This window comes from Gymnoscopelus microlampas (genome assembly GCF_963454915.1).
Source record: "Gymnoscopelus microlampas genome assembly, chromosome: 15".
NCBI classification, from domain to species: domain Eukaryota; kingdom Metazoa; phylum Chordata; class Actinopteri; order Myctophiformes; family Myctophidae; genus Gymnoscopelus; species Gymnoscopelus microlampas.
Window position 1 is genome coordinate 31,910,978 of NC_139952.1, and position 12,901 is coordinate 31,923,878.

A 12,901-nucleotide genomic window follows, 5' to 3' on the forward strand; every position below is an offset into this window, starting at 1 on the left:
CACTGTAAAACAGGTGGAGACCAGGGGTCTTCAACGGTTTTCAGGCCATGGACCCCCTAGCTGAGAGAGAGATGAAGCAGGGACCCCCATACATACGTATTGTATTAAATTGTGTTGCAGATTTAACTTGTAATAATTAAAAGTTAATACTTAACTATTAAACTTGATCTTTCACTCTGTACTTAGTCTGCTCTTTTTTCCCTCTCCACCAAACTTTTGCCAAAAAAAATGCCTATCTACAAGCTCACAATGCCTCGCAGCATGAGGCGTTGTAGATCTGCTATTTTTGGCTAAAGTTCTCCTCAGAATAGGAATACTTAGGGTCCAAGTGGTTATCTTGAACAAAGATATCACACAAAGATGTGGCAGCCCCCCTGTAATAACTATGAGGACCCCCTACGGGTCCCAGACCCCCTGTTGAAGACCCCTGCTGTAAACTGTAAACTCCATCACACAACTGCCCTTGACACATAAACCCTATACAGTAGTAAACTAATACTTCGTCTCTGTGCTTGGGTTGCTCTTTTTCCCTAAATCTCTTCTTAAAAAATAGACGATCTACAAGCTCCCAAAGCGTTGCATTGCAAAGTGGCCAGGGTCACTTTGCGATCTCATACTCTAAGAATCTACGTATCAAATTTCTTAAAATAACCAATATTTTATTCTTTCTTTTTAGAATGTGATCTCCCATCATTGGCTGCCAGTTATACCTGTCAGCAGTTTTTGACGAGGCCTTTCCTCTGCAGGAGTCAAAATAGATGCTATAAGCCCAATTTATACTTTGTCATACGATGCTAGCCGATCCACAAGCTCACAACGCGTTGCAATGCGACACGTTGAGTCCTTAAACCCCAGCATTTGAATTCTGCAGAAAACTTTTGCAGAAAATAGCTGATCGACAAGCTATTTTCAGCAAAGATATTTAATGTCGAGCGGAAACAGAAAAGTCACTAGTACACAGCCCTGAGGGACTCCGCTCAACAATGTATGGGGTTTAAAGCAGCACAATGTAACTAATAAACTTGAACCTTGAACCTTGAACTTTCCTCTTCTACCCCGGATTTTACCCCGGTTTCCTGCTTAAGTGCTGACATTTTTACCATTGAGCTAATAGAGCCTGCCTTGCTTGCTCTGGGGATAAACTGAATCTTGACCCTCCGGTCAAAACTCCTGTGTCTATAGGTGAGACATGACCTTTGACTAAATCTAAATGTCTCAATAGAAGAGCAGGGAGACAATATGCAACCACCCCGATTGGAAAAAAATGACATTGTATTCATAAAAATAGACTATAGGCTGACTTCTTTCTATGAAACCTTTTACCCGGATTCAGACTGGAGACATATTGGCTTGTTTATCTACTGTAGATGCAACATAGTCTGATGCATTTGTATTTATTTACGGCGTACAGTTAGCTCTTCAGGAAGTCTAGCAGCTAGACTGACCAGACAGCTAGACTCTATACCGGTCTGGTAGGTCTGTGTGTCTGTCTGTGTGGCTGGAGCTAGTCTCACAGACTGTTGGACTGGTCAGGGCCAGATTTCTTGTGCACACATTCCGTAGGCCACAGAAGTACCTCCATTATATATCATAATTGTGGCTTTACGTCCAAAACTGTTACTTTTAAGGAAATGGGGGAAAAAAGAACAAATTATGTTCCAATAGTTCCAACGTAGTTATTATTTAGTCACAAGCTCATGTTAAAATACATTGGTTGAGTATTTTATGATAACCACTTTCAACCTTTTCACACACATCACGGTTTTACATTGGGTCAGGTTTGTTTAGAGAGTGATAACTGTCATTAAGCGACAAAATGGGAAGTTGTATCATACCGAAATAAAAACTAGAGACATGTGGGAATATAAAAATACAAAGATTTTACGGTCACCTTACAGTAGGTGGTACCAATTTGTGAAAATATCAGTTGGCCCTTGGACTAAATGTGCCTCAAGGAGGAAAGGCTAGACAAAGACAGTTAAAAAAAAAAAAACTTTCAAACCTCAAACATGAACAGTGCAACAATCATTGTTGCTCACTGGACAAATCACACTTCAGAGGAGTCAATTCCAGCACCCTTGGCTGTCCTTGTCATGAAGTGGTGTAAAGTAACTAAGTACATTTACTCAAGTACTGTACTTCAGTACAATTTTGAGGTATTTTTACTTTCCTGGAGTTATATCCAATTTTTTGTACTTTTATTTCTACCCCACCACATCTCCGAGGCAAATATTATATTATATATATATATATAATATAATATATACATGTATTATATATATATATAATATTATTTATTCAACTGCAATTATTTTGAAAACTTTTAAGTTACTAGTTACTTTGTATATTTTGATTATTATTACAAAACATGCATTAACCACTTCAGCCCTTTATACATTTCGGCCATTTGAAAATAGCCGATCTACAAGCTCACAATGCGTCACGATGCGACGCATTGTGAGCTTGTAGATCTGCTATTTTCAAGAGATTTGTATACATTTTTGACATTTGAAAAACGTGTGAAATGGTACTTTCTACTTTTGGCACTTTAAGTACATTTTGACACCAATACTTTTGTACTTTTACTCAAGTCAATTTTTAATTCCGGACTTTTACTAGTAACAGAGAATTTCTACATTGCAGTATTTTTTTTACTGCTTTTTCCACCACAAAACAAATGAATCACACTTCAGAGGAGTCAATCCCAGCACCCTTGGCCGTCCTTGTCATGTTGTAGGGGGGAGGCGCAGGTCATTCATTCATAATGCCTCTGCTGTCAACCAGAATGATATGACTCATTATGCTCAGACTGGATTACTGTATTGAGACGACTTAAAAGTCAACAATACTGACCCACTTGCATTACTCATGGCTTGCCCGCCCCTAGCCAAAGGGATTAGAGACCCTTTCATCTGGCGTGCGTTCAAACAGATGCGGTTGCAATCATAATGCAAGTCGTTTGCCATTGGCTGGGAAACCTCATATGTCCAAGACTGTTACTTTTCAGCATCCTTTTGCTACTTTTGCGTGACACTGATTTACAAAAACAAAAACATATAAAGGTTAAAATATGGAGATAAGAGGTTTCTGCCCGACAGCAACATAGTATTAACATTACAGCAGCGCTCTCCAGAACCATTGGTTATTAGTCAACATAGCGTCACAAAATCATTTGAACCATTTAGCTTTGGCTATTCAAAAACAGCAGATCTACAAGCTCATACTGTAGCTTGTATATCTGCTATCTTTTGAAAAGTCTTGAAAATGTGTGCATAGCTTTGAATATATATATATTTTTCAAAGCGAACATTTTTAACTCAAATATTTGCTTCTGGGGGTCCCTGGCACAAAACATTTTCAGATGGGGGTCCGCAGCCAAATATATATCAATTTAGGGGTCCTTGCCATGAAAAAGGTTGAAAACCACTGTTCTATATAATGCAATGTTCAAAGTCCACATTAAAGCTACCACTCTGTAAGTTTTATGCAAGTTATCTCTCTCTCAAAGGAGAGAGGCAACAATAAAGATGGCGGTGTAGCTATTGTCCAATCCTGTGTGCCGTCTGCTTCAAATAACGTTATCAACATTACCAACCAGTAGGTGTCGAAACGACATCAGGGTCTAAATGGAAGAGCAGGGAGATCACCTCCAAGCACTGCAGATATATGCTAGTTATATTGTATTAACATCATACCATATTATACAGACTGGTTAAAATACATGTTTTTCCAAGTCCCACAGCGTATACCTTTCGAGTGTCTGTGTGGCTTGGCGAATGGCATGAAATAGAAAAACACAGACTTAGATTTCAGAATCACAGAAATTACATTATGGCTAATTCTTCTCCAATGGGATTAGCGGCAGGTAAGACAGGATACCAAAGCGACTAATGAATTACATGAAATGCGATTTGGCTGCAATCACGGTCCTCTCTCAGGTCTGACTGGGGCTGCCAAGAACTGAAATAATGACATTTTCCTGTGTTTTTGTTTGGGTAACAATTGGATTCAGAATAATTTGATACCCAGACAAAACAAACAATAGACCTTGATGGAAGCAGAGTATGTAAACCTAACCAGATGAGAAAGTATTATGACATGACGACATCGTGCGCGGGATCAAAATGGCCGTAATGGCCGTCAAGCGGTGCCAGACAGGAGACCTAATCCCAGTATACAGGCAACATGCTTCCAGCAAAGTAATGTGTTGGCCCACGGCCATGCCACACAGGGCCACAGCAGACAAGCAAGAGGAAAATTAAGTCTAACAGGCATGGTGGAAAATGTGGAAAATGTGTTCAACCCAAATAAATGTAATGTAGGCAACAAACATATTACCGTCGCTGACGAGTGGAAACCTTGTCTCTCCATATTTCAACTTTTAATGTTTTTTGGGGTAAATTCATGCCCTACTGCAGGGGTATGCAACCTTAGGCACGGGTGCCAACATTGGCACAGGGAAGGGTGATCACTGTCAAGTGTGAGAGAGAGAAGTATTTTCTTTTAAAATTAAATATTAAAAAAAAGTTTAGACTGTTAAATTAAGTCCCCTCACATCTATGTACAAATTACATCCTGCACATAATTCTACATTCATTCGAACTCCTAACTCCTGACTGGTGAGGGAGTCTGGGAGATAGTAGGTGATTATTGCTCTGAGACTAATGATCATTACATCCTAAAAAAGCATTATTTTACACTTTGGGCTATTCAAAAATAGCAGATATACAAGCTCATAGCGCGGCACCGAGTGCCGCGCAACGAGCTTGTAGATCTGCTATTTTTGAAAAATCGTGAAAATGTGTGCAAATCTTTGAATATATATTGTTTTAAAGCGAACATTTTTAACTCAAATCTTTGCTTCTGGGGGGTCCCTGGAGCAAAATATTTTGATGGGGGTCCACGGCCAAATACATATAATTTTGGGGGTCCTTGACATGAAAAAGATTGAGCACCACTGATATAGAAACAAACGTTTTTCAGAAAACTGTTGAGATTTAGGAGACATGTAGAATCGGCTTCAGGTCTCAATGGGTTAAAGGTTCATGTGGTGTCATAATTAAACATAATGTTGATATGGCACACTGACTATCCAGAAAATGAAAACATGGCCCTTCATGTCAAAAAGGTTGCCGACCCCTGCCCTACTGTATCACACAATAATGTGCAAAAGTAGTGAAAATAGCCAATCTACAGGCTCTCTCTGTGTATAAGAAGGTTAGATATTGGTGCTCTGGGACTTTTTGCCCTACTGGGGGCTAGAGGGCTGTTGCCCTGGCCTCCTGGCCTGGGGTTATGTTATGTTGTTATGTTTTTCTGCCTGAATCTTCCTCACTGAATTCGTCAACACTTCACCCTGACTGAATTATATTAATATTTTCCATAATAGTTGTTGGTGGGCTTTATAAATATTTAACCAATGAAATTATTCACAAGAGCTTGTGACTAAATAATTGGAAAACAGGTTGTTTTTGTTTCCATTCCCTGAAAAGTAACGGTTTCGGCCACACAAGGTCTCCGCCTGACAGCGACGTATATCCGTGTCATTTGGCAGATGAATACTAGACCTCATTTGTTAGCGCTAAATGAGGAAAACAATTCCTGAGGTAGGGGGATGCATTCAGGACCACGGAGAGCAACTCATTCAGCCTCTAATTCACAGCGATGTGGTTAGATTTATCATTTGGCAGATGTTTGCGGGGGGCGGGGGGGGGGGGGGGGGGGTGGGGGTTCCTTCTCCCACTCAGACACACAGGTGCAGATGCCTTGAGGGGGGGTGTGCGCAGGTTTACAACGGTGGCAATGATGGCAAACAGCTGGTCCAGGAGTCATTCGGTGTGACCTCCAACGCATTTGAATTGCAACCTCTGAATAAACCTGTCAGATGTTGTTAGGTATGGGCTGCCGGGGCAATTTTCCAGCAGCGGGGCCACCTCCCCTCACCCTCTATCTGCTAAATATGCTACGTTGGTGCCAATGTCCTGGGGGAACCTGCTTTGACAGTGTGCAGCGGGAGTCTCCTGGCAAGTGCACAAAGGGTCTGACTCCAAGCCTAATATATTCATTTCTGGCAGCTGTTGATATTTCCGCAAGGTTCCCTCAAGAATGGAAAGGCAGAAAAAAAAAGCCCTGCAACACCAAAAGAAAAATGTAATACCGGCAGCAGACACATGGGCCAGGCCACGTGTTGAAAGGGTGGGAAAAAAGGCTTTGCACATTTTGCCACGCTATACACACACACACACACACACACACACACACACACACACACACACACACACACACACACACACACACACACACACACACACACACACACACACACACACACACACACACACACACACACACCACATGTTTACCAAAAAGGGTCAAGACCTACGGTACATGCATGTGTGAGAATGTGTGTTTTGCTCGTGTCTGTCTACAACCGTGTGTGTGTGTGTGTGTGTGTGTGTGTGTGTGTGCGTGCGTGCGTGCGTGCGTGCGTGCGTGCGTGCGTGCGTGCGTGCGTGCGTGCGTGCGTGTTTGATGATCCTCACAAGCGAAATGGTTGTTTTTGTTTTAGGTTTACAAATACATATACATTCAGGTTAGGGATAGGATTAGACATTTAGAGATTAGGTTTAGGGGTTGGCTTTGGAGCTATGCATGATTTATACTTGTGCAACGTGTCGCACAACAAAAATATCTATAGAAGTTCTGATGGTAAAATCATCTAAAAATGTTGATGTCCTCACAACAAACATGTGACAGTGTGTGTGTGTGTATGTATGTATGCATGTGTGCATGCGTGCGTGCATGTTCGTGTATGTGAGCGTGTGTGTGCTTGTGCGTGCACCAGCCTCTCTTCTACGCCGCATACTTACGTATTCAGCGTATGTGTCCTGCACTATGGGCGGTGGCGGTCTGTATCCGGCTGGCGGGGGTGCGCCCCTGGCTCTCTGGGCGGGCACGCCCCTCCCTCTGGTGGAGGGTACCCGGCTGGGTGGGGCGCCTCTGGGTGCCACTCCACGGGGCACTGCAGCATGGAGAGGAGGGACACCTCCTCGACTCCTGAAACGCAACAAGATAAACAGCCACAGGCTTTTAGATCAAAGACCCGTTTAGCATTTCATAGACTATATATGCAGGAAATCAGTGTTTGCCAAACGACGGGTCGCAACCTTTTTTTGGGTCACGGCACGCAACCTTTTTTATGGGTCACGAGTAAATATACCTTTTTAAAAACGTTTCCTAAAAAAAAGAATTTACACATTTTCAAAAGAATTTCAGCAATTTTATAAAAAAATAATAAAATACAAGCTCACAGCTTAAGAGCTAGATTGGCTATTTTCACTGTTGCTGAAATAGGGCTCAAGGGGTTAATTCATAATGTATTTTTGTACGTTTGGACAAATACATTCTCTTTTGTCGCTGGAGCTGAAAAGATTTGGGAAGCAGTGTTTTAGATGAAAGAACAGACAGGACAGAACAGAGCTGTTATGGACCCGTTTAGCATTTCATTGAGTATGCAGTAAATTATAGCCTACCAACCGCCTGAAATGTCAGAGAGAGAATTTTATTTGTGTGGGTTTTTGTTGCCTTGTTGGGTTTTGGTTGTGTCACACTTAAGCTGGGGTGGTGGGGGGGTGGGACGATGACACACACCACCACCACAATGGTCTACAAACTGGACACACCACCACAATGGTCTGGTCTTCAATTTAACACCAGAGATACTGCACCACCTGCTTCATCAGGTCACTCTGCCACCATCATTGGACATAGATGTTCGTATTTTGGGGCCAGGGGCTGTACCTCAACAATGTCAGAGTGTTTGACACAGAGAACAACCGCTGTTCCTTCTGCACACCTCCTTCCACAAGGACGCAGTGTTCATTCAGCCTTTGCCTACACAATGGAGAGCTGTACATATTTGGTGGCAAGCACGGTCTCCAATGATCTGTGGAAATTGAATCCAGAGACCTTCTCCTGGAATATGGTTGAGCCCAAGGGGAAAGACCCATGTTACATGGTATGCAGTGGTGACTAAGTACATTTACTCAAGTACTGTACTTAAGTACACTTATGAGGAAGTTTTGCTTTGCTGGAGTATTTCCCATTTTCAATACTTTTACTTCTACTTCATTACATCTCAGAGGCAAATATTGTACTTTAACTCCACTACAATTATTTGACAGCTTTAGTTACTAGTTACTTTGCAGATTTGATTATTATCTCACCACTCAAACAGAGAGCGTCTCCTTTCAAACCCCAATGGTTCTATTGAGCCCCCCGCCCACAGGAGTGGCCCAATTCTCTCACAACTTGCTACAAAAATCGCTCATGCAAAACTATATAATCTCCTACCTTTCATTTTCCACCTTCACATGTGTCTCCTTTTCTAATAATCAAAAAGTGCTATATATTTCATCTCGCAATTTACTTCCGGATGGTTCGTTTTGCACCTTTTTCGCCACATCGGTCACGGGAAAGAAATAAGCGCTGCCGTGGTCTATGGAAACGAGCCCACAAGTGCACCCAAATGAGCCCAAAATCGCTTACACACAAAGCAGACCTGGCACCCCATTTCAACGTCACAGCAACATGCAGCCAATCAGCGTCGACGGCAACGCAGCCTACGCCAATCATGTGTGAGAGATCTACAAGCTATGGGGCAGAGACGCCGTGTGCCATGCACCGTATCTTAGCAACAACGAAAGCGCTCACTCTCATTGGTCGTGTCACGCTAAGAGCAGTTCCCAGACAATGGCATCTCAGAGAGCTTGCCGTAGTGTTTACTTTATATATCTATGGCTGTAGCCATCAGAGTCAGTCGCAGCGACGACGGACAGGGCGCTGTGATAGTTGGCATGTAGCTAACGCTAACGTGGTTGTCATGCCTGCAGCGGCTGTGCAATCACTTTGTCAACAATGCACGTTCGTGCGGTAACTGTTATTATTGCTGCTCCGTTAGTCCATTGTAGATGGTGTATGTTGTGTGTGTCTTCTGGTGTAGCTCCACAGCAACTGCAGTAACTAACGTAATGGCAGGACCGCCCCGTGCAACGCACGTTTAGGCTGCATTATGGTCATGTAGTCATTTCACATCATTTCGGTCCGATTAGTGCAGTGGCTACTGCTACTACCAAATAATCATATTTGAACTGGGGACCCCCCCAATTTTGTTTGACTCCGTTCCACAAGTCAATATTGTGAAAATAGCATATCTACAAGCTCACAACGCCTCACGTTGAGAGGCATTGTAAGCTTGTAGATCGGCTATTTTCAACATGTTTGCCTCTTTCTTAAATTCTTTGACAATGTGGCCAATGTTTCATAGTATAGTTTGTTGGCTACTTCTGTTGCAGTAATGGTCTTCTCCTTTACTTTAGCTTTTTCATTGTCTCCGCCAGGCCGAAAGGGATGGCACGAGAGTATGTTTTACCCCCTGTCCGTCCGACGGTCTGTGGATAGCTAATCTCCCGCATCGTTGGCTTGATCGCAGCGCAACTGTGCACACACACTCCCTGGATGCCAATTCAGAACCTCTGCCCCATTTCTTTCACATGGCCCTGTTATAGTGCCACCAGGAGGCCGCTTTTTGCAAAACACATTTTCTCACAGTACTGCTACATATTTTGTCCTAACATCACGCAAATCGATACACAGTATCTCTATAGTCATTAAAAAAAACACTCTCTTTCAGATTTTTCATTTTCCATCCTGATTGACTACAAATGGCTTCCAAAGTTTCCAGGACTGCTCCGTTTTGACCAAAATGCCTCAAATTATGAACACAGCATGCACTTTCCCTGCAACTTTGCACCCACATTCCCACTATGCCGAGCAAGAAATTCCACTTGAGATTTTTCTAATCAGCCTCATGGTGGCGCTATAACAGTCCGATTTGTGTTTTTACCTATACCTGCACCAAACTCTGTAAAACTTTGTATGTGCACTCTCTAGAGGTCAAGGAAAAACCTTTCCCCTGCATTTCTCACATCTACCTTTTATAGCTCCACCCGGAGGCCGCCTTATGTACAACATATTTCTTTACATTACTCCTTCCGATTTTATCTACATTTCACGCAAATCGGTACACATGATCTCTATAGTCATGTGATCAAGACGGATCTGTTTCATCTTTCATATTCCATCCCGATTGGCTAAGATTCACATCTAAAGTTTGCACACAATGCCGCAAATCATGAATGCAGCGTCCGATTGTGGTCAACTTTGCACGCACATTCACACTATGTTGAGGAACAAGTGCTACCATTTTAACATTGGCCTGTGGGGGGTCCCCACCGACTCTACCTGCCCCTTAGGTGGGCCCCACCTAGGCAATTCTATGTGGGGCCGAGGTGGGTCTTAACTGCGATGCCCATGCGGGCTATAAGTCGCTTCTACCTGGCCCTTAGGTGGGCCCCAACTAGCCACGTTTATGTGGGACCAAGGCGGGTCCTAACTGGGTTTGCCCATGCAGGCTTTAACTGGGTTCTACCTGGGCCCTAGGTGTACCCTAACCAACCAGAGTGCAGTGCCCATCGCTCCAAATGTTGTGACGTTAGGGCTCTCAATACTGCACATTGCTGGAGGAGGAGGGCCCGCAGGGCGCCCGCACACATCGCTGAACCAATGGTAGCCCACGGATGTTTCCTCTGGAGATTTAAAATCTGCCCCGCTATGCCACATATCATCCGCGCTACAGGCTCTTCACTGACCGAGCCACGGCCCCACTGGCCCTCATGACGCTATGCCACTTATATGCGCTGCCAAGTGGCCGAGGGCGCTACGTGGGCGTGGCGGCGGGCTAGACGCGAGGCCCTGCATAGCAGGGCCGAGCTTCTAGTTATTACAAAACATACATTAACCTCTTCAGCCCTATATACATTTCGGCCATTTGAAAATAGTCGAACAAGCTCACAATGCGATGCATTGTGAGCTTGTGATGCATTGTGAGCTCACAATGCGATGCATTGTGAGCTTGTAGATCTGCTATTCTGCTATTTTCACTATTTTTTTTATTTTTTTTAAGTTTAGTTTTTTAGATGTTTTTTAAGTTCTGTAAAATTGTGATTTCATTCCTAAGACTTTTTTGTTTATATTTTGAAATGCAGCACCCCATAAAAATGTATCCGCAACCCCAAAAATGGGTCCCTACCCAGTGACCACTGTTCTAAATTATATAAGCAGCAAAATAATAAACTACATGTTCAGAGCAGAAATGTGGCCTACATTTTAATTGGGTGTGGGGGAAGCTGGCCCAACAAAAAGTTGAGAAACACTGCTCTAGTGTGATCGGTTCAAAGATCCATCTTAAACCTCCCGATTTGCTCAAGACGCTCAGGGCCGTCCAGACAATTTTTAAAACATATTTGAAAAAGAAAAAAATATATATATATATATTTATCTGGATCGCTACTGTCTGAGTGGAACGACACGGGAGTTAGCCCCCAACCTTTTCTCCCTTTACCCCGAGTCTCTGCACTGAAAACAGCCGATATACAATTCACACAACGTTCTGAAAAGTTCCCTTACGCACCAAAAGGGTGGAGGGGGGGGTGGCAGTTACAGCACACATACAGGTAAATGCTTTGACCACATCATTTGTACCCGTCAAAATGTCTCAATGGAAGAGCAGGGAGACCATGGCCAACCACTGCAGATGTACTAGTTATATTCTATTAAAGGGGGTAAGTGCTATTTAGTTGTTGAAATAATTGTTAAATAGACACTATTTTATATAAATCCTACTTCCTACTTCTCCTACTCCTCCTGCCCAACACTCCTCGCTGACAGGTGCTGCTCCAGCCCGTTGGAGTACATGCAGTAACAATTATCAACCTCGCCGCCCGGCCTCCCTACTCCGAACATGGGCCAATTGTGTTCGTAGACACTCGACAAAGACGGACCCACCAACGGATTTGAATCCCCAGGCTCCATGGTGGTGGGCAGCTACTTTTACCACTGCGCCACCTGAACGCCGACAGTTGGTTAGTTGATCTGGCTTGGGGATACAGTCTCCACACACAACGGCAGAGAGAATGCAAGCAGAGAGAGAGAGAGAGAGCTGGCTCAACGGTGCAAAATTATAGTCGGGGTTGAGGTCCCAAAGTCTACATATACAGTAGTTTGGGTGTGCACTGTTCACATCCCGGGTATGGACTAGTTGCTATAGACTAGAGCACAGGGGGTCCGTGACCCCTAGGGGGTCCTCAGAGTTACTACAGGGGGGCCGCCAAATCTTTGTGTGATATGATTTATTGTTTTTTACATTAAACCACTTGAACCCTAGCATCCCTTTTCTGAGGAGAACTTTAGCCAAAAATAGCTGATCTACAAGCTCACAACGCCTCGCACTGCGAGGCGTTGTGAGCTTGCAGATCAGCTATTTTTTTGGCAAAGAGGTCTAGGTGTAGAGGGAAAAAAGAGCAGACCCTGCACACAAGAGCTGACCAAGTAAAAAAACCTGAAACACAATTTTATACAATATAGAGGGGGTCCCTACTTCATCTCTCTCTCAGCTAGGGGGTCCTGGGCCTGAAAAACATTGAAGACCCTTGGACTAGAGTGTTAAGTAATAGGGGTTTCTCTGTCTTGCCCAGCTCTTTAGCAAACAAAACACAGTTTCAGGTCGGGTCTGATCTACAAGCTCACGATTAACTGTTGTACCCCTAAACTAATTAGGATCTCGATAAGCTCACTTGGTTGCCTGATGTGATTGACAATCACTGTAGTGTGGAATTCTTGCTTTGGAAGAGTTACAGGTGGCAATATTCACACATATTGTATTAGTTATTCCAACACAGTGAAAATAACAGTTTTTTTTTAGTAGGTTACCTTTAAACAAATACAAAAAGAAATAAAGAAGAGAAACAGCTACACATGTTTTCTGTGGAAAGTTTAATTATCA

General features: G+C 43.3%; 1 protein-coding gene across 1 annotated transcript in view; it reads right to left on the reverse strand.

Annotated features, from left to right (window-relative positions):
* khdrbs3 (KH domain containing, RNA binding, signal transduction associated 3) overlaps positions 1-12,901 on the reverse strand; it is a 135,886-nt gene that overhangs the window by 24,962 nt on the left and 98,023 nt on the right. Inside the window, exon 6 of the mRNA XM_084080128.1 lies at positions 6,870-7,056. Coding sequence (XP_083936254.1) covers positions 6,870-7,056 — 187 coding nt within the window. The remainder of the gene's footprint in view (positions 1-6,869; positions 7,057-12,901) is intronic.